At 40.3% G+C, this 22,393-nt stretch overlaps 2 protein-coding genes across 2 annotated transcripts; one reads left to right on the forward strand and one right to left on the reverse strand.

Moving 5' to 3' along the window:
• The first annotated feature begins 4,516 nt into the window (after nt 1–4,516).
• islr2 (immunoglobulin superfamily containing leucine-rich repeat 2) lies at nt 4,517–8,774 on the forward strand. The gene is made up of 2 exons (XM_075469927.1): nt 4,517–4,801; nt 5,420–8,774. The coding sequence occupies exon 2, from the start codon at nt 5,429–5,431 to the stop codon at nt 7,580–7,582; it is 2,154 nt and encodes a 717-aa protein (XP_075326042.1). The 5' UTR covers nt 4,517–4,801; nt 5,420–5,428; the 3' UTR covers nt 7,583–8,774.
• On the reverse strand, nt 8,741–22,106 carry stra6 (signaling receptor and transporter of retinol STRA6). The gene is made up of 17 exons (XM_075469928.1): nt 21,832–22,106; nt 20,519–20,585; nt 19,547–19,629; nt 18,530–18,663; nt 17,949–18,115; nt 17,018–17,143; nt 16,061–16,131; nt 14,997–15,076; nt 14,494–14,555; nt 13,981–14,143; nt 13,763–13,838; nt 13,205–13,338; nt 12,780–12,897; nt 12,345–12,446; nt 12,079–12,242; nt 11,353–11,490; nt 8,741–10,218 (listed from the first exon to the last, which is right to left on the reverse strand). Exons 1-17 carry the CDS (start codon nt 21,900–21,902, stop codon nt 9,995–9,997), a joined length of 1,980 nt encoding a protein of 659 aa, XP_075326043.1. The 5' UTR covers nt 21,903–22,106; the 3' UTR covers nt 8,741–9,994.
• Between the last annotated feature and the right edge of the window lie 287 nt (nt 22,107–22,393).

Here is a 22,393-nt window from a genome sequence, read left to right on the forward strand (position 1 = left end):
AAATTCTTTCGAAAAACTTTTTTGAAATGATGGATCCTATGTTCTCAGAGCTACGTAGAAGAGGGACATGTGTTGGTGTATTGGTTCATGTGACATATTTAACGACCACATCTAAGAAAAGATTAATACTGAAATATATACAGGTTTTGGAGGGACATATGCTGCTATCCAGATGATGTCTTTTTCAGGGAATGCCTTGCTTGCTCCAGCAACGGGATGCCAAACCATATCCTGCTCTTATTACAATGGCATCACTCTGGAGTACAAAGAGTCTGGGCGCGAAGCTGACTTACCTCCAGTCCAGACGCATTATCAAACAAAAAAATAGTTAGATTTAGGCCTTAAACTTCTGAGAAGATGTTGTCAAAAGAACCACAATACTAAACATGTTTCAGCTCTTTTGAAACGTCTTGCTAACATTAAATGACTTGAGAAAAATCATTTCCAACATTCGATATGCCTTCTTTGTTCACATTTTCTGTTTAAATTGTCTCCAAATGATTGCGAATCATGTACATTTTACGCTGTGTACCATATCTTTTGGAAACACCGCTGTGATGTCAGAAATTTGTGACATTCTTTCTAAAGAAAACGTCTCCATACTGCTATCTTTAAAGTCCTACTTGAAGAATATGTAATTATTGGACATGAATATAACTGATTCAGTTCTTACTGGGGAAGAAAATAAGCAAGTCACATCTCTCAGACGCCTTCTTAAGTGGCTTCCAAAAAGTGTTAGACCTCATCATAGTTGGCCATGCCTTAAGCCCAAAAGGTAATTAAAGCATTTGCAACCTAATAAGTTCACAATAAGCACTGTAAGACTCTTGATCTTAATCTGTCATTACCTAGATAACAAGTCTCAAAACTTGATGACGACCAAAAGAGAACATCCTGTTTACGGAGAGAAGACACACACAGCTACACTACCGCAGAACCACCCGGGCACAGATATTTTCTTAACAGTTTAACATCACACAGTGAGATACAATCTCAATGTGAAAGCCACGGAGTGACCACACCCTGCTGATGTTATGTTGGTTTGAGCAGGCAGACTATGATTTAACAGGGTATGTTGGATGTAAGAGATTTTCTGTCTGGCCACAGGATTCACCAAATACCACATGCTGTCTATTGACATACAGTCATAACAGATGTTTTCACAGCTGAGGTAGAGGCATCGCTGCATACCACGGCACGTCTCACATTCAGACTTGGGTCTCTTTAATGAAGAGTACTTGGCTTAAGCCGGACCTGACCCGACAGCTAATTGGTTCCCGAAACAAACTGCCTGCACCTATTGTAAATGGTTGTCTGCAAATAGATGTTATAGTGCAACTGGAACTATAACCTCATGCAGTCCCATTCTGCAACTTTATGGATTGTGTGATTGTCTGTGAGTCATCTGCAGAGCCACCCATTTACATAACTTCCCAGCCTCCAGCTCATGTTGTGGAAAGAAAACAGAAAAGTGTCAAGTGGTCTCTGAACAGCCTTGAAAATGGCCTTCATACTTTCTAGCTAAGCATCACTGATAGGATTTTCCTTGGTCTACTTAAAGAAAACACCCTCCGTATCTTATCTACTACCACAGCTATGAGACAAGCCAGTGTTGAGCTGAAGTCTAAGCTCTGAGACACAGGGACTGTGACCTTCTTTCTCCCTGTTTCCCTGTCTTGATAGGAAGGAGTACAAGAAGGAAGCTAAGGTGAAGTTATTCTTGAGTTAAAACAAAAACATTTAAGGTTGAGACTTGACTGCAGAAACCTGACCCAGTGAATATAAACAAAGTTTTACTTTAAAAAAAAATGATTGTCTATTACACAACATAACTCAGAAAATTAAAAACATCTAAAGTAGGTTTACTGATAACTTACATGCAGAATTTACTTGCAGAATTGTATTTGTGCCGTCTGTAATGACATACGTTTGACAGCAGGGGTCACTGTCACCATACAGAACTGATGTGGTCACACCCTGATCTACCAAACATCAGCTTGTACCCAAAACTGAATTCAAGACTGTATCTAAAACCAAAGCCTCAATAATAGTTTGTAAAATCTGCCTATGAGTAAAATCTGCCTGCGAGTGTTTCCTCCCACATTGTTTAAAAGATTCCAAAATGAAGTTAGAATACGGCAGAAGATGATTTGCAGTAGGTTTTTGACAGTCAAAAGGTTGTAGAGGTTTGTGACTAGTGTGCATCGGATATAAAGATACCCCACAATGATGAGCCAAATGATATTTTACACAAAACACAATATAATCATTCTTCACCAAATAAGGCAGGCAAATGTCACAAAATCACTGATAAATCAGGTTTTAACCCTTAAATCTCCTGCTCGCCCATTTTGTAGAGCACATTTTCATCACTACTTCTTTTTCAAATCTGTAGCTGTAAACCTGGCTGTGTCATCTCTCCCTCTACCTGTTTACGTATGCAGAAAAGTGGGTCTTTTATGCCATTTCTTTGTTACATTTTGATGCTTTTAAGAAAATTAACATCTAGACATTTTGTCTAAAATAATAATTCTTATTTTCATTGTCCCTATTAATTGAAAAAAATGAAGGAGAAACAGTTTCCCATTGCTTGTTTATCAGTATGAACACTGAAAGTCCAAAATGAAAGCACCCAGAACTTTTGAGTTCAGAGAAAAGCAATCCAAGCTTGTGGGAGCCACTTGGCTGCTGTTGTGCAAAAGGCAGGTTACACCCTGGAAATGTTGCCAGTCCATCACAGAGATTACAACCACGCACTCTTGCTCCTCGGGTAATCTTTTTTCAGAATCACCAAGTAACCTGAAGTGTAAATTTTTGGATTGTGGGAGGAAGCCAGGGAAGCCAATGCACGCACAGGGAGAACATGCAAACTCCACACAGAAAAAGAAAGGCCCCAGACAGGATTGGAACTGCCTATCGGGAAGCCTCTGGCTGCCTCGGAGGGTTCCTGACATGCAGTTATCTGATGATAACTTTCACTGAAGCAATGGAGGAGCTTATGTGGGGAGAGCAGGGCCTCGAGACTGCTCGAACCACATATTGTTTGGGGTTGGAGCGATCTCTGTTTAGGTGATGACGAAGCTGTAGCAGTAATCTCAGACACAGTGGCGCCAGCCAGAAATTGAGTTTGGGCCTCATACACACACAATGATATCAGGGTATAAAAGAGAATCTCTCAAGCCGTTGTCATTGAGAATTTACGTGTATGCTGCCGTGTACATGTCTCTTTATTGTTATGATCAATAAATTCCCCATAAGAGGCTGCAAAGGTGAGTCTGACTACTCTTTTCTCCACAACACTTATCAGTTAAACTAATGACAAGTTTTCCCTGAAATGCTGTAGCTTTCATCCGAGAGGCCTGGCTAATTAGGACTGCAATTCATGCCAACAAGTTGCAGTTTTTAAGAGCTGCTCATAAAATGTACCTCTGCTTGCTGACTTGCTTTTCTCTCTGGCCGCTAAAACATCTTAAAGTAGTAACCTCAAATAAAATGTGTATAAAAAGGATATGAAGGCTGTGAGGGCTGTGTCACTCACTACGCAGCATGCTTGAAAGAGATCTTCTAACAGCAAACGAAAAAGTTTCACTGATCTGACTGATATTCTAATACAAACTTGAATAAAAAAACAACAGGGGAAAACAGTATGGGTAAAAAGCCCATTGAGATGAAGTATTTGTGTCTTAAATCTACTGTTTTCTCCTCTGATGGTGTGTATAAATTGCAATTTTAGCCTGTTTATTGTCGTTAAAGTCAAATGGTCTTTAAGTGGTTTCAGTTGTCAGGAAGATTACAGTGCTCACCTCAAGGTGGCAGTATTCAAGTAGAAATGATGTATTTAACAATTTGTCCACTTCATGAGTCAAAGTAAAATGACATATTTACATATATATTTTTTTGGAATAGCAGATTTACAACACACACATGTAGGCTACAACACACTTCTAAATAGGGGATTAGCTGTTGGAGCTAATAAATGTGTACTATTGAGAACAACTTTTTTAGTTCAAACAGTTAGGAGCTGCAGATATAATTTTTTACCAAATGTGAAAACGGTTTCTGGATTTTTACAGGCTACAAGTTAATTCAGGAAGCAACAGTGTTGACAATGAAATGCCACCCATGGATCTCGACGTGATGCGTCTAAAGATGTCTGGAGTCTATGTTTTCGATGACTCTGATTTCAGCTTCTGTTCAGCCTTTTTCTTTCCTTGTATTATATTATATTATTTGCTTTCTTTTAACCATGATCAATTCTAATACCGCGTTTGTGTAAAGTGTGTCTGCAGGCTGTTTTTCGCAGCGCAACTTCTTTAAATCTCTAAGTGGGTCTGGAAAGTCTTGGCTGAGCGCTTTTATCTAAAGACAAATAGCTGCAACCAATCCGAATGAGGTCAAAGATTAGACTTGGGTCGGGGTAATAAATTAAACATCGGATCCTAAATTATGAATTTCCTTTGAGGGCGGAGGACCAGGAGCTTCTGTATCTTTAATAGTGAGGAGAGAGATGGGAGAGGCTGCGCGTTCACGGTTTCTTTTCTCGCTCCGCAGCGACGGGAACGCGCAGTGGATCCCACACTCACCGGAGAGGAAAAAAGCGCCGACGGACCGCAACAGCGACTCGCTGAGAAAAATGTTCCTGCCACCGTCCTTCTTCAGCGCTGTCCAGGACTGCAAAAAACATGTGAAGGGATCCGCGGCGTACGAGGGCTCCAGTTTTTTCGGCCATTAAACTTGTTTCAGAGGACTGTAAACTCCCTAAGTGGTTTATAAGACAGCAATTGAAGTTAACATTGAACAGGTAAGACGATTATTTGGTCGATGAGGCAGTTACTTTAGGCAGGCAGCAGAAGGGAAATAAACTTGAACAGCATCCAAATCGGAGCCGAGGTAAAAGAAAGCACCCCGTAGATCAAGTCCAGCTCCGTTGAATCTCAAGGACATGCGTGCCAAAGTTAAGAATACTCCGCAAATTCACAGGCCAATCTAAATCATTACAGAGTAACTACTGAAAGTAAAACGTTTTTGACCGAATGAGACGGAAATATTCAGTTCAACACCATGGACAGCTCCAGTTTGCTCTGACCGTGTTGTGATTGCACGCTCAGAGCAGAGTCAATCTGACCACTTATAACACAAAGCATACATGGTTATATTGTGACACGGCTATCGAAAACTCCTCAAATATAGCTTTGTGCACTACAAAGGGAAAAAAAAGGGAAACTTTACACCTGATGTTTTTATCGCATAGTCTATGTCAGCCACAGCAACATTTAGAGTCTGCTTTTGTGATCTGTTTCTTTCTTTGTATTAGTTTGAATTGCACTACAATGAGTATTTAAATGTCTTTGAAGCATTTAGTAGAGATTACTAATTTAAAAAAAAATTTTCATTTAATTTTTTCCATTGATGCTTGTAGACGCAGAAAATGGCAACAAAGCCCCTGCAGCTCCTGCAGCTCCTCGCCTTGTGGACTATTGTGATTGACACAGTGCAGTGTTGTCCAGAGCTCTGCACCTGCCAGGATAAATTTGCCCACCAGTTTGCTGACTGTGCTTACAAAGACCTGCTGGTGGTACCTGTTGGACTCCCCTCCAATGTCACCACTGTGAGTCTTTCGGCCAATAAGATTAAAGTCCTGAAAAGTAAAAACTTTATTAATATCACTCAGGTCACCTCTCTCTGGCTGGCTCACAATGAGATAGTCACCATAGAGACAAACACCTTGGCCCCTCTGATTCAGCTTCGCAATCTGGACTTCAGCAACAACAAAATTGTGAACTTTCCATGGGAGGATCTGCTGAACCTCACAGCCCTGCAGCTTCTGAAAATGAACAACAATGAGATGGTGAACCTCCCAAAGGATGCCTTTTCCACACTCAAAGACCTGAGGTCGCTTCGCATCAACAACAACAAGTTTTCCACCATTGCGGAGGGTACCTTCAGTGCCATGTCCTCCATGTCCCACCTGCAGATTTACAGCAACCCTTTCACTTGCTCCTGCGGTCTGGAGTGGCTGAGGGATTGGATTGCTACAACCAAAATTTCTGTGCCAGAGCCAAATTTGATAACATGTGAGGTTCCTGAGCATCTGAAAGGAGTGATGGTTACAAATATTCCCAAACTGGAATGTGAAGCCCCTACTGTCATTATAACATATCAACCAAACATAGAGAACACAGATCTCTATGAAGGTGTCTCTGTCATCTTAAACTGTGAGACAAAAGGGAGCCCCAAGCCACAGATCAGCTGGGAGATAACTGCCGGAAATCAAAATCATCTGTTCCCGTTACCCTCCTCTGGAGAAATAAATGAGTTGCCAGTAAACGATAAATCAACCAACAATAGATTCCTCGTCTTTAGGAATGGCACTCTCATCATCCCTCGCTTGAGTAAAAAGGAGGATGGAAATTATAGCTGCTCTGCTGTGAATGAGTTAGGTACGGCCGAGAGCAGCGTTAAAGTGGCTCTGGCAGCCACCCAAAAACAAGGAAGCAACTCAATCCCTGAATCAACTGTGGACAGGATCCGTCCATCTGGTAAAAAGCCTACAGACCCTAAAGTCCTCAAAAACAACGTGATCAACTGGGCCAAGCACAACGAAAATACAAAGGGCATTTCTGATGGGTCAAAAGGCAAAATTGACGACACTGAGGGGGCTGAAGGTGTTTCTAAGGACCCCACCTTTGCAAGCAAGTGCGGTGTGAGAGACAGCAGTGAATACATCTCCAACCACGCCTTCAACATGACTTTGGAAGACCTGAAGCAGTACACCTTTGATTTTGGTGTTATTGCATTGGAAGTTTCAGAGACGGAGGCCAAAGTGCAGCTGAATCCACTGCAGCTTCCCAGCAGCAAGTCTAACCTCCATTTCAGTCAAACTGAAGATCAAGAAACAGTGAATAAAGAGCCTGTGGGTCTGCTGCAGTCCTTGTCCAGTAAGGCTACTCTGGACATGCTCTATCTATGTGTAAATACAGGAAATGGACACTCCATGGTTCAGTGGTCCAACATAGAGGAGGGGGTTAATACCTACCGATTCCATGGTTTACAACCTGGCACCAACTACACTCTCTGTCTCACTTATGGGGGACAGGACTGCCAAGTCCAAGTCGTCTTCACAACTAGGAAGAAGATCCCCTCCCTGCTTATCATTGTGGTTGTCAGCATTTTCCTATTGGGTCTGGCCACTGTTCCTCTGCTGGGAGCCACCTGCTGCCATTTATTATACAAGTACCAAGGAAAAACCTACAAGCTGATTATGAAGGCTCAGAACCCGGATCAGATAGAGAAACAAATGACCAGAGATTTTGATCCCAGGGCGTCTTTCGTGGAGTCTGAGAAAACCTTCAATCCCAGCGAGTTAGGCGAAGGGGAGGGAGAGGTGGAGACAGAGGAGGGAGACGGAGATGGGGAGGCCGAGGGTAGCGTGGTGACCGAGTCCATTCCGGGATCCTCATCCAAAACCAACCCGGAGGAGTTTGAAGTGGGATCCGAGTACAGTGACAGATTACCGCTGGGAGCAGAGGCCGTCAACATCTCGGAGGAAATCAACGGCAACTACAAGCAGCCTGGCCGCTGAGTTCCGCGGGTCGCTGCGAGTATTCTGTAAAATAGTTTAAGTAGCCTACTTTCAAGCAGGTAACTCACGCATCATCGCTCCACGGGAAAAAAGGTGGCGTGTGATTGAAAAAAAAAAAAAAGGCGGATCATTAATCTTTTACCTCAGAAAGTCGTCCTCCAATCATTGTGAATTCATGTTGCATCTGTAGTCTATGGTGGGATTAAAATCAGTTACTCGTTTACAGTACAAGCACAGATTTCTATATCAGACCTCTAAACCGACAGTAGAGCAGCGAAATCTTCTCTTTCTGTAGGACCGACACTTGGGCAGGCGCGTAAACTGTGCAAACGCCGTGGCGCGGGGAGTTCATTGAAAGCGAAATAAATGGTAGCTATTAACATTCTTATCACCGTTTTGCGCTGCACACAAAAAATAAGAACAGGGGGGAAAGTGCTACGTTTTTGTCTTTTTTAAAAACAACAACAACATTTTAATCAAACAAGCATCAGGGACCAGTTTCTCTTTCTAAACGGTGCGCGTCCTGGCAAGGCTGCAGGAGAGCCAGTTACATCCTCTCAGGTGTCGGCACTTGACTTATGCACACAATTTACACATTTGGTGTCATAACGTATTCAATGAGATAATAATTTCTACTATCGCACCTGGTCGCGCACACAGCATCGTCCTGCCCGCTGTTCCGTGAGTCCAGAAAGGAGATTGCGCTTTCAACTGCGGTTGTGCTTGACGGAGGAATATCCCAGATTATTCACCAAGGAAATGTTGTTTCACGTTAACTTAAGGCTTTAAAAAAAAAACAACGTGCGATTGTAACCTCTTAACCGACGGGTGCTCGCTGTATTCTCGCTTTTTACAATGAACGTGTCCGTGGCATGTCACACGTATTTTCCCTGTGTGGTTTTTCTTAGTGTAGTCTGTAGGACTTTAGATGTGACTGTCTACCTGTGATGTAAAGCCAAGTGAATTGAAATGAATCTTTTTTACGATGTTTTCAGTAAAGTCGGAAGGGAAAAGGCGCAGCGAGCGTCTGGTGACTCCGCTTTCTTGTAATTTGATGCATATAGTGAGTTTTTGTGAACAATGTTGTAAGACAAAAAAAACAGAAAAAAAAACAGTGCTCTTTTAAGATTTTTTTATATAATTTTATGTAAGTGGGATTAATAAAACATATGAAACTATACAGGCTGTTTGAACTTGTTTGTATTCAGATGACCTTATAAACTGATTGATCTTGAATTCTCCATTAAAAAAAATTAAAAAAAACATAAAAAACGTATACAATCTGATGCCATCAGCAGTATGTGATGAAACTGAAAAATCAATTTCTTCCGCTTTTGATAAGGGTTTAATATTTGAGCTTGTCTTTTTTTCTAAGGCAATTAGAGATACAAATACATAAAATCAGTGAGGCTAAATGAATATTTAATGTAGAACACACTTAGAGAAAAGTCGACGCTTATTCTCTCTCTGTCTTCGTTTTTCTTGATCGTCCAACTTAGAATTTCAGGCAGGGTAAAGGCATTTGAATCCAGATCATTTTTTAGGTCCAAAATCAATACTGGGAAAAAGAGAAACATTTTGCTTTAGTTTTATTTCAACAGTAATCAGAAGGGGGGAAAAATCTGTCCTTTCTATTTTACATGAGGGTCGGCATCTGAAACAAATGCGGGAACAACGACGTGGCTGAACGTGAGAGACCATAAAAAGAGTTTAGACGACAACAGAAGGTAGCAGCAAGTGGTTTTAGATTTAATGGTCTAAAAATGAAACAGAAAAAAAAAAACCTGTGTAATTTCTCCGGTAGCTCCTATTCCACAGGTTAATTTGAATTACACAAAATACGTGCAACTGAACTGAACAAAAACCAAACACAAACGAACAGAAAAAGGAGATTCATCAGCAAGTCTATCAAAACACTTAAATTTGTATATTCATAAATAGTTCTCTTTCTCTATATAAATACCCTCTTTAAAAGGATTCTTCAGTGGATGGTTCAACCATGTGTTTAGTTTGGGCAACTATTAATTTGCATGAGCTGCACTTTATAAAGGAAAACATCATTAACCTAATGGTTAAAATCTAGTGCTGATAGGGTCTATCCCGAAATAAGCACATAAATGTGATGAAAAGTATATTTACTGTATTTGTTTAGATGAATCAATGCCACCCAAGCTTTGCCCATCAAACCAAAGACTGAGGCCCTCACAAACAGGACAACACGAAGAGCAAAGAAAGGACTCACAGTCTCCAGATGAACAGGAAAGATTTGCTGAATATCTCTACACGAGGCACCGAGCTATAATGCACTTATTTTGCCAAATGCAGACACATCTACTGTAGGTTTGAACAAACAGTAGTATCTGAGCTAAGAGCCTCCGCAGCCGATACTTTATCAGGGTCGTACATTCTTGCTCAGTTGCTGGCTGTGGCCTCTGCTTCCTTTTTGCTCTCCTCCTTGGTGCTGCGGTTGAGGCTTCCATTCAGGAAGCTCTCTGTGGTCTGACGCTGGAAATGCTTCCTGGTTCCCACCAGGGAGGGGTTGTTGACCAGGGTGTACAGGAGCTGCCAGTGCCTGCGGGCCCTCTTGGCACTGGACACTTTGTGCTGTTTCTTCTCCTGCTGGACCAGCTGGATCCCTGAGGGCATTCAGACATTATGATAGCACCGACAGTATAGTCACATAAATAATTATATTTTTGACTCTAAGCTGAAATGAGACTCTTTTGCAGGCCACCAAGGACCAGCCAGATACTACAGAAAGAGTAATAATAGAAAGCAATCATATTCTAATCCTCTAAGCATGGTGGGAGCATATCGGTCTACCATTAACACACTGAAAGCTTATAAACCCCTTGGGCGGCATGAATATGTAACAGGCAATTAGTGTAGCTCATCTGTGTAATCAGCAACTGGAGACATAATCTCTGACAAACAACAGATTCCTGATAATGTATTGTTTTCTAGATATATAACAATCAGCACGTCCACGATACATTTGTATTGGGACTCAGCTGTGCCTACATTCCACAGCAACTGATAAGTGGATCTTCGTGCAAATTTGTGTGGGCGAAAAATCTGCTTCCTAAATTGTTCATAGTTATATATAAATATTAAGTTAAAATATATTGGTTTCCTATCAGTAAGTGAAACATGGTGTTTATTTGCGACTATATTGTAGTTTTGTGGCAGAAGGCTCAGAGTCATAAGGACAGCTGACTTATTTATGACAGATATGACTGAGCCCAGCAGCAGGACTGTAAATTATTCCACGGTGAGACTCAATTTGCTCTGGGCATATCAAATCAGAACTGTGAAGCTCTCATCTAGTTTCTGCGTGCAAGGCAGTTTTATGATCTGATAAGACCTCACAGTGACCCGCTATTAAATTAAGTTAAAGATGCGACCTTGCCTTTAATATAGATATTAAGGTGGTACATGGTCTGTTTTTTTCTTGTCATGAAAAGTCCAAAACCGTTAACTGCTAACAACTAGCGGATGCGTAGTCAAGTCACAGCTCCTTCCTCAGCATCGCAAAGCTCAATTACTGCACAAACAGACCAGCTGTTAGTTCATCACTATCGACACTGACATTGTCTTGAATTTGAGTAATTTTAGTATCGACATTCCTGCTGCTGAAATTCCAAATGTGTATTAATAACAATTAAAAGCAGACTTCAGTTCAGACAAATTTACTTCTAGCTATTGTGCAAACAGAGTGAATCTATGATACATCGGGACTATTGTTGTGAGCTGAGTTTTGTGCTACGGACCCTCTTCAGCATCCCGTGACCTCTGTGCATCTTTGCTCTCCTGGCTCACAGACTGTAGCAGCATCCCGCAGAAGGCCTTCATCACAGGGTGAGACTGGCTCACCTCAATCTTCAGATAATGAGCATAGCAGCGGTAGGCTGCAGACAGACACAGAGAGGGGGGAATCACTCTGACAGGGCAAAAGCAATAAACACGCAGGACTGCACCCCATGTTGGCTTTGAGACAATCACACATAATGGCTGCACAATCACACTTCTCTCTTTTTTTTTTCCTTTTCAAACCACCTGCTTTTCCTGACAACAGATGTCTTGAATCTGCAGCCATTTCAGAGATCGGTGTGCAATTAGTGTCCCTGTGCTGCGCAGAATACAGATATCAAACAGGCTGCAGTGAGCTGACAGAACTGCCAAGTGAATAGGATGCAAATTTTTAGCCTTTAACACAAATACTTTTTCTTATGTAAAAATTGTTTCCATTGAAGCCTACACGGAAAAAAGAACACAAATGTTAAAGCATACTGCTAGTACCTATTGATATGTATATATATTTATATATTTCGTGTGCACTTCATGGATACAGAACACATTTTTGTAGCCAAGAAAGCCACACTGCAAGGCATCCATCTGCAGCATTGAATGTGCCCTGATGTTTCTGTACGAGCAGCGTACCAGACAATGACACAGTACAGCTGTGTGGATCACCATCTGCACACAGTGCAGCTAACCTGGGTCAAAAGCCTCCACATTGCGGTTAAGAAGACTGATATCCATGCGTCCCATGTGGATGATGTTGAAGAGGGCCGTGATAAGCAGACGCCAGACAGCCAGTAGGACCCCGATCAGAACATTGACAGGAAACAACAAGTATGTCAGCAGGAACAGATTACCCCTGTAGGATAAATGAGAGTAAATCCAAAGTACATGAAGTTATCAGTGAATAAAACACTTAGGTAAAGTAAAAGTGTTTATAGAGGCAAATATAGCAAATTACCTGTTGTCCAAGTCTCGTGTGCCTGCTGTTTTTTTGATGAAGCAAAACCGCGCAGTGATGTGTTGAATCAACACAGCCAAAAGAATCATCAGCCAGAAGGGCCTGAAAGGGCAAAAACACAACACTCTGTCATTTCCTGTTGTGAAATCAGACAGAAGGCACAACAAAAAAAGACATTTGTAGCTGACAGGAAATGATGTGAACCCAGTTCATCTTTGTGCAGTGTGGTAATTGAAAACTACACCAGGTGTCAAAACTAAGCCAAAAATAGCCCCAAAAAACAGTCCATGCTGGTTGTAACATTTGAGGCTTGTATTATATTCAAGGGGACATCTTCAAAATATAACTGCAAGATTTCAAGCAACAGAAAGGTCAAAGCACATGATCACGTCTTTGTAAAGCTCTCCATTAAAATGTAGATATGTACACACTCACCACATGCTCAGCAGGATCTTAAACAGTATCAGATTCTGTCTGTGCAGGATGGGCATGATTATGAGGAAGACAGCAACCATAAGGCAGAGGAAGAACACCATGGTCTGGATGATCATGCCTGCGGGCGAGAGATCAGAGCTTCACTACTTATACCGTGTCAAGGCTCAAACTGAAAAAAAATAGTGAAGTGATGTCTTCTTGTTAACCTAAAAAAACCCAGATATTCTCCAGCTGAGACCGTCGGTGGCTTGAAAGATACATTTCAAATGAGTTAATCTACGTGGGATTGAATACAATACAATACAATACCAGAAAACATATTCAGTATTGCAGCATCTTTGGGGAGATAAAAATATAAAATCATAATATTAAAAAACGGTTCAATCTTTGCTTCTTCTTCTTCAATGCTTGGTGTGTAATAGTACCAATGCAAATGTGAGCTGCTGTGAAGCTGGTGTATCCCATCCAGCAGACCAACGCTGGCCTGGATGCCCTGATACTTCGCTGGCAGTTATAGACATTGTAAATATCTCCTCTGTACAGCCCCTTCAGATTTGACCTAAAGAAGGAAAAACACAATCAAAACAACGCAGAGCTCAGAGATACATAAAGAGATTCATTGCTAAATGTACAAATCACATAGTAAACTGATGAGGCAGTTTCAGGGAGGATATAACTGAAAGGCAATTCAATTCTCGACTCAGAATCCCATTTCTTTTAATACGCTGTCACTTATGGTAATGGCCCAGCATTTCATTTCTCATCTGAAGATAATAGTCATTTTCAATAGTAGCAGCAGTTAGCACAAAGTGAATGTTTTTTTTTTTTTGTCTGGATGATAAGTACTCTATTATGTTATAATAACCCTGACATTTTAATGAAGGAACCAGAATACAAACCATGATTATAATTCTTGGACACTCTGGCAAGAGAAGAGGAAAGCTAATAAGAGAGCTTTTATGTTGTTTTGTTCTCAGACTTACCGATGCAGCACCATAGACCGCATGAGCATAGCCAAGTTGACCAAACAAGACAGAGTCATCGCTGAGATATAGCATACTGCAGAGAAATTAACACGACACGCTCAGAAAGGTGCAATGCATCTACACACCAAACACATCTATTTAAGAATGGAGTTTATAAAGTCATGTACACCCTGTATCTCTCATGTCACTGAAGGGCTGCTGCTGGTTTCACTCACCTTCCACACACCACATGTAATGAACCACAATCCTGACAACTTCCTGTCTGTCTGGAGATAGCATGATCCTAAAGCCAGCTAAAACGTTTGCAATGTCTTCATCCACTCCAAACCGGACAGTCTGGAGAGTTGGCACCACAGCTGAGATCAATACAAGACCCATCTGAGAACAAACAAACCAAGAGTTTTACTCATTACTGGGAAAAACCCCAAACAATAGTGCAAAGGTTTTTTAGCAGACATGGAAATTAAAACTGACCTGTGTTAAAGTGCTGACAATAATCTTACTGTCAGTTGAATGTAGTGCATATTTTGACATTCAGATGAAGCAATAGTATAAAATCTGATGACACTGAAATCCTGACTGAAGTTCTTGGATGGCAGTCAGTGAGTATTTGCTCTATTCAATGTTTGAATAAACTCACTGCAGCTAATTGCCTTTGTTATGCATTTATTACTGAATGTAATATTTAACACAAAATACATGGGAGAAAATGTACAAAGTATAATTACCTGATACAAGGTTATAAAAGATATTACACCAGATATCGCCAACTTCAGTGGGAAACGGAAAGCTGCTTGACACACACACAAAAAAAATATGTTTTATAAGACACTGAAATACTTGTTACTGCATATTAGTAAGTCAAATATCAGTCAAGGAATGCTTGTACAGTACAAAGATTTGTACTTTAAGCTGATAATTATGATTATAATGAAACCTTCAACATTATTCATCCAATATTTCTTCCAACACTTAGTGTGCTTTTGTTACAGATTTTTTGTTACAGATTTTTGCCATTGACGTGGACAACTGAACATCTTAACTCAACATCTTAGGTGGGTTTTCAGATGAACAGTCCTTGCGTTTGACTCTATGTCTACTTCTCAGTTCACTCTATAATATTGTTCTTGGAGATTTATTTTATTCATTCATTTATTTCAACACAAACCCTGACTCTGAAAATAATCTGAAGGTATGACCAGGTATAAACAATTCAAGACAACATATTTACCGTCTTCTGGTGTGTAAATATAGGACTTCACGGCATCAATTATTCTTTGAGGGAGTTTGGGCTTTTCTGTGCTCGAAGCGCTTCAGGCGAAAACGAAAAAAACAGAGTTACACATTTAAACACTATCAAAAATAGATTCATGAGAGTGGGAAACTTTTTTTGCGACCATCTTTGAAACAATAAAGTTGAAGAAAATATGTTTGGAATCAGATGCATTTAAACATTTGTGAATATGGAGAGGGACTTACACTTCAAAATCAATGCTTTCTATGAAATAAAGCCAAATAGTCCAAATACTGTAAAAATAGCCTGTATGTGTTGTCAATCGAGTAGTAGATATGAGCACTTTTTTGATAGAATAATAATTAAATAAATAAGCTGTAATTATCTTGGTTATCGCTGCAATCAAGACCCATTTTCTCTGGAAAATATCTGTTATTCTGTATATTTTGCAAGGAAGCATTTATGCTTTGGGGCATATAAAACAAAGGATTTACAAATCACCATGTGATTAATTTGTGTTGAATAAGGTGAATATTTTTCAACCATCCAGTCGGACAACTCTGTATGTGGGTCAGACGTGAATATTCCACAATCCGTGTTGTGATTTAGCACAGCCTCTGTCTAGATGCTTGGGCTAAAAGCTTTAAAGTAAAACAGCTAAAGAGTAAAGACGCCAAGTTTGGAGCTCTGTAGTCTCTTCCTCTCCCTTCTTGTTGACTATCGACTGTCAAATATAAGATGAAAAAGTCATGGAAGATTCCTTAAAAAGGCAAAACCTTTCACTGAAACAAGCTTGATACAACTGCTTCCCCAAAACTTGGCAGAGAGTGTGAAATTTGATTTAAAATAGAAGGCAATAATTTGCAATTATGTAAACCTTACATTTTAAAGAAACATTCACCACCAACTCCAACTACCCACTCACATTGAGATACATTACATAAACTTGGCTGGAGCTGTTTGCACATGTTGATTGACCATAATAAGACAGACATAAATGAAGGGTAACCCAACAACACAGCAAATCCTGTGAGGTTTTGATAACAGCCGGTAATTCTTACCCAAGTTTGCCAGGCTTCTTCTCGTTGAGCATTTTCTTTACATAGTCTCTATAGTAGCTGCTGCTGAGATCCTAAAGAAACAGATAAGAACAAAATTGTAAATTGTAGATAATGCACAGACAAGATAGTGAGGTAAAATCTGAAAACTAAAATGATTTTTAAAGGAACATACACTTGTCTAGACTCATTTGGACGGTTGTTAACCGAATACATTGAACATAATAAAAATGAGTTCAACGTCCAGACTTTCAGCATTTTTGAGGGTATTTAAATCCAAACAATAGACACGGTTTAGGAATTATGGCTCTTTAGATTTTAGAACCTTGTTTTAAAGGGGTTTAGATGTAATTGGGGAATTTACTTAATTTCTGTTCAATGAACGATGAAGCGGGTAAAGATTGATTCCAAATGTAGCATTTGAATTGAACAACATGCAAAGCAAGGCAGCTCCTCGTGGAAGTGAAACAAGCCATCAGTTCCACCAGTTGTGTTTAGTCGTTTTTGAAAATTCATGACTAATTTTTTTTTTTTAAAAGCCTCTGAATGCTAAGGATCATTAAGTTCATTTCTGTGCAAGAGGTTGGGGGAGACTGGGTGGAGGTGACACAAAATCCAGGCAATCGCCTCAACAAACTTTGTCTCACCCGTGCCAAGATTAGCACAAAATAAACACAGCATTGTGTGTCTCCTCCTGAAAAAAACAAGGCAACCTTTTCATAATCTGATCAAGAACATATCGTAAACAAATGATGTCAAATCTACTTAAAATGGTTAGGCCACTGGTGTGCTTTGTGGGCTTCACATTTTCCATAAGCCTAGACTGTATGAATTTGCTAAGCTCTATGATTAGCAGGCAGCTTATAAAGGTTCCTCACGTCACGTGTACAGTTTGAGATGAAATGTGCGTCTTTTCTGAAGCAAACATGTCAGAGGAACTGCTTTCAGATCAAACCTTACCTCTGTGGCATTGGTCTTTTCAGTACCCTTGAGGCCCTTGAATAGAAGTAGGGGATACTGGAAACTTAGGAATGCCAAGCAGGCTATTTGAGGCAGGCTGGAGAAAAGGGAGTAGTATTTGTGTATCTGTAAGAGAAATAAAACAAGAGTGGAAGTCATTTAGCAACTCTTTCTGAGAGTTTTTTAAGTGATGAATACATTTTGTATTGACCAAAAATCAGACAGAAACGGTTTTATGTGTTTCCTTGTTGTACACACAAAAAAATCTGAGACCCTTACTGACCATATATAGTTTGATTGAACGCGTAGGACAAAATCCAGACCAATTTTGAAGATCTGTGCTTGTAAGGATTTCTTCTTTTTACCACTCTTACTAAACTGAATATTTTTTCAAATCCAAACTACTTTTCATTATGTGATTGAGCTCAAGTGCCACAGCTGCAGACATTAAAAGAAAAAGACAACCATTACACAGTGTGTAGTGTGGATGTCTCTATTTACTGACACACACTAAAGTGATTAACAGTGACAAAGCCTCTTGATTAAGACTAGAGGACAGTGGAACGAATTGTTTTGAGTCGTAGCTATTCACAGCACAAAAAGACCCCCAAAACTTGGAACAAAATCTGGGACTGGCCCCAAAAGCCCCAAATATGTGTCGGTGTATCTATCTTGAAAGCTCAATCTTCAGCTTCTCAAATCCCATCTATTGCAAATAATATAGGGCCAGCCTTGTTTGGTAGACATTGATTTTATAAACCAGAACAAAGCAGCTTTTTTAAAATAGATAATCCTTAATACTCTGACAGATACACAACACAGTGAGTGACTGAATGTTAGTCATGACTACACATGTCTATTGTGCTCCTTCTCACGACCTGTTACAAATGAATTGGAGCTGATTTTGACAATGAAGGTGATTGTTACTCACCAGAGGTGTTTTGGGACAGTCGATTTTCTGCCAGACCAGAACACCAAAGTGTGTCCATGACAAGAGGCTACCAAGTACATATCCAACTTTGTTGTGTAAGGTGCCACATGCCAGGAGAGGGTAGTATAGTGCGGGGTAGTAGAAGACTCCCAGGATCACCCAGTTTTCTGCAAATACAACAGAAGTGTGTGAGGACCAAAAGCATCAACGTGCAACAATTGCAACTTCACCCTAAAAGCATATAGGCCCTAAGCTAAACTCGAAAAAACTTTGTTCTGCTGAAACTTCAATTGTCTGGGGATTGAGCAAAGCAGCGAAGGGCCAACTCTTTACAATCATTTCTTATGTAATTTTGGACACAAAGCAGCTCAAGTACCTGAGTTAAAAATAGCAGATATGCATGGAAACAAAATAATCCAGTTATATAACGCATGTAATTAGTAAAAAATAGCATCTATCACTGCCTCTTATGAACACTTTTTTCACTTTAACTGCAGCATAGGAAGGAATAGGTAATACAATTAAAAGGGGCGATTTGGAGGGGATGATGTTCGTGCTGCAAAATCTAAAGTGTTCCTCACGTTTGTTCTCAGTGTCTGTTGTGAAGGGGAGGGGATTTGGGGAGACGAGCAGGCCCCACAGTTTGCACAACAGTACTCCAAACACAGCCACTGCCAGGCCCTTGTGCTGTGTATGGTCCAGGAAGTTGACAGGACTGGGAAATAAAGCAGCAGGTGTTCAGTGTTCACATGTTACCAGACTCAGATTTGGATAAAACATACATGATCGAACTTTGTGTATCTAAATTTCTAGCTAAAAATCTATTTATTCCTAGAACTGTTATTGACTTGAAGTATCTTAGACATTTCAGGCTACTCTAGGCCTCCATTCATGTCCAGCTTAGCATTAAAAATTACCTTTTAAGCATTATCCTTGCTAAAGATTGGAAAACTTGTCAGAGACATCAACTTCTATTAAACCAGGGGAGGTTCACTGAGCATGAAAGTCGTCTTCAGTGCCAAAGGCCCATTATTTTTACTTACATTGACACAAGTAACCCTGTTTTCAGTGACCAATCAGCAGCTGAACTGAAGCAGATTTTTGGGATTAATGGCCCATCAGCAAACCAAATAAGTGCATTGATGTTTTGATAGTTGTGGTATTGTTTCGTGACTACTTGTGAAACTGCCTGTTGGAAATTGTGATAATTCACACTTGCTAATCAGTTTAAATAGTGACAAACAAACTGCAACAATCTAAACATCCATGTCTGCTTTGATTTATGATCCGACAACTGAACTAATAAACACTAATGGTATCTGGATTGTCGAGTTTTCACCTCCAATGCCATATGGTCAGCTTCAAGGGTTTGTTTTCCCAACTCAGTTCAAATTTCTGTGTCAAACTCTATACTTTGTGAAATGAATGGACAGAAATATCTGCCAGGAAAAATTGTGCCTTGTTGTGGAACAATGGTGACAGTAACATACTGTACACAGTTTAGTCTAACCAGTTAAAAAACATGATTCTGAGAGAGCAGATTATCCAGCCTCAAAATTAACAACCCAGTACCACAAGAAACAGTAAATGAGCCTCACCTGAGTAAACCTGGGAGCCCCTTCTGTCTGTTGCCCACCTTCGTGCGCCTGGCTAAGATGGCTAGGATAAGCATAACGACCACCTAGAGGAGAAGACATCTCAGTTAGCCTCACCTCAAGAGCTCCATGTAGTTGTGGATTCCCCAGTGTTCAGTCCAGGCACTGCTTGATATTAAAAATGATGCAAGTCCATGCCACAAAAGGCCAAACCCCAGTCCCATTACTGCTCCCAATGGATGTGAATGAATAGTCATTAGTCAGGATCACTGATCAGTGAGGGTTCAATGACCTGTCATGACCTGTGACACATTTAGGAAATGCATGGCCGGGAAGAAAGCCTTGGTTTAAAGCGAGGAATTCTGGACCAACAATCACAACCATCACTAAGAGGACCACCAAAAAAAAAAAAAAAAAAAGAAAACCAGGTGACATCAGCATGTAATGTCGTTTTTGTACATAATTAGAGAAAGCGATGATAAAAGTAAAAATTATGGGTTTTTTTTAATGATATGCTTAATTACCATACATTCATTTCTTGTATTTTGGGTGTTTGACTTATTGGATTTGGGGAAGCAATTCAGACAAATTTGAATCGTAATTTCAAAATTGGATGTATTAAGTCAAACTTTTGTGTGGCTAATACTTAACAAGCGAATATAATGCAAATTTGTCACTTCTGGGGCTCAGATCCAAACCTGGATTATTTGATCCTTGGCTCATGACCAAACCCGTCTTAATAATGCACAAACAAAAGGGACAAAACAAAGAGTAACTTAATGTAGGAAATTAGACAAGGCTGAGTCCGAGAGCCCAACTTGCATAACCTCATGAAGTAAATGAAAACCATGACATCTGAAACACTTTATGGCCTGATAACAAGCTCTGATATCATACACCTAGAGAATAAATGACAGCATATGGCATATCAGTGTAAAGTTGTGTCACATGAATTTGACAGGAAGGCGGACTTACAGATATGGCCGTGATGCATATATGATAGAGCATGTCATCAGCAGTGGGATCACATGGAAGGATTGTTCTAAAGAGGCAAACAAAACATTCAAATGTTAGCAATCAACAATCTGAGCCTTAAGATTTAAGGCTTTGCACCTCACCTAAATTTATTCACATGTCACTGTCAGGACCATTTGTGGCTGGAAACTTTGTGTCTGAAATCCCCCAGCAGAGATTTGCATTTAAACGGATTGGTACCAGCGTGACAGGAAAACAACAAATGCCTACGGTCATGTTCCCGTGCACTGGAGGAGTAGGAATGCTTGTCATGGGGAGGTAATTACAACTCAGAAAAGGCCTGAAACATTAACTTCGTTAGCCTGAGAGAATCATCTAGGTCATTTGTGCAAATTCTGCATCAAAAGTAGATGTACATGTTTAGATATATCTTACCTGTGCAAATAATGTGCAAGTTTACAATTTGGCATACCGAGAGGAAAACTTTACTTATCAATGACTGTCAAAATGTGAGTTTCTGGAGTCACTCATGAAGCAGAAGCTTTTAATGTACTCAAATCTGTTAGTGGAGTACAGTAGTGGCCACACAAAAGAAACAATAATAAGTCCTTTAATTTACATGGACTTAACAGTGAGATGATGTATCAGCTAATTTTAGGATCTTCTAACGTATTTCTTACAATGAATTGAACTCCAATTGGCTTGAATTGGACTGTAATATTGAAGTGCCTTGAGATGGCATTTGTTGTAATTTGGTGCAAAATAAATAAAAATGAATTTCATTGAATTTCTGTCGTTTGTGCATCTGAAGCACAGCCAGTGGACCTGCCATGTGAAAGACAATGGGCAAAAAATGATGCTGTAGGATTTTACTTTTAATGTTCTACATTTTCATATTCTGTGGGCGACGAGTACATACACTAAAATGTTTAGGGTCATATGGATCGAATGTACCGAGGTATCATACTGTCACAGTTTACTGTAAAAAGATCTGACAGGCTAAACCAACCAGTTTCTAGAGCAACCTAAAAACCTGAAAAACGATATAACCTCAATATATGAGCTGAAACAGGACCACACACTGATTCTGGCCTGGGTGAAGTGAGCCAAGTGTCACCTAGTATCTCAATGGGAGGTGTGTCTCAAAGCAACATTCAAACAAAAGACAAGAACTAATAAACACAAAAGAAAAATGTATTTCATATTTGTCATTCTTAGAGAAACAGAAAAAATATTCAAAACTAAACATTTAGCAAAACATCTAGAATCTGGAAGAACTAAAGTTCAGAGAAATACTTCAAGAATCTACTTACTCTGGTTCAATTTTGGTTGGCAGAGGATCCAGGTCTGGATACTCATAGTCCACTAGAGCATCTTTATCCATTGTGGCTCCTCTTTTTTAAACAGATCCCAAATCTTGCAGTGGAGTTAGGATACTGGTAACCACAGTCTCTTGTGACACACAGCTGGGATGATCCCCCTACCACAAGGGGAAAAAGTTTCTCCCTAGTCCCAAGTTGGACTCTGTTGCTGCTGCAGAGGTGTCCTTGTTTCCCTGTGTTTGGTCTGCTCTCACTCTGCTACCCTCCCTCACAGCCTGTGTTCAGGTGCCCTGGCCCCGCTGTGGTGCTGAGAGTAATGTGACAGGTCCTGGCTGCTGCGCACTGCCTCCACCCTGTTAAAGGCCCTATTTCAGCTGAGGGTTACCACCACACCAGGAATCTGTAGAAGAGAGTGAGAGGGGGGCAGTGTGTGAGAGGAGGGAAAAATGTGGAGATCTGGGGAGCCAATCTGGAAGGCCACCTGCAGCTTACTGGGATTACATCTACTTTTGAAGTTGTGTTGCTGGACCTGTGGCCAGTATTGAAGGGGTCA

Source organism: Odontesthes bonariensis, chromosome 7, assembly GCF_027942865.1.
Source record: "Odontesthes bonariensis isolate fOdoBon6 chromosome 7, fOdoBon6.hap1, whole genome shotgun sequence".
NCBI classification, from domain to species: domain Eukaryota; kingdom Metazoa; phylum Chordata; class Actinopteri; order Atheriniformes; family Atherinopsidae; genus Odontesthes; species Odontesthes bonariensis.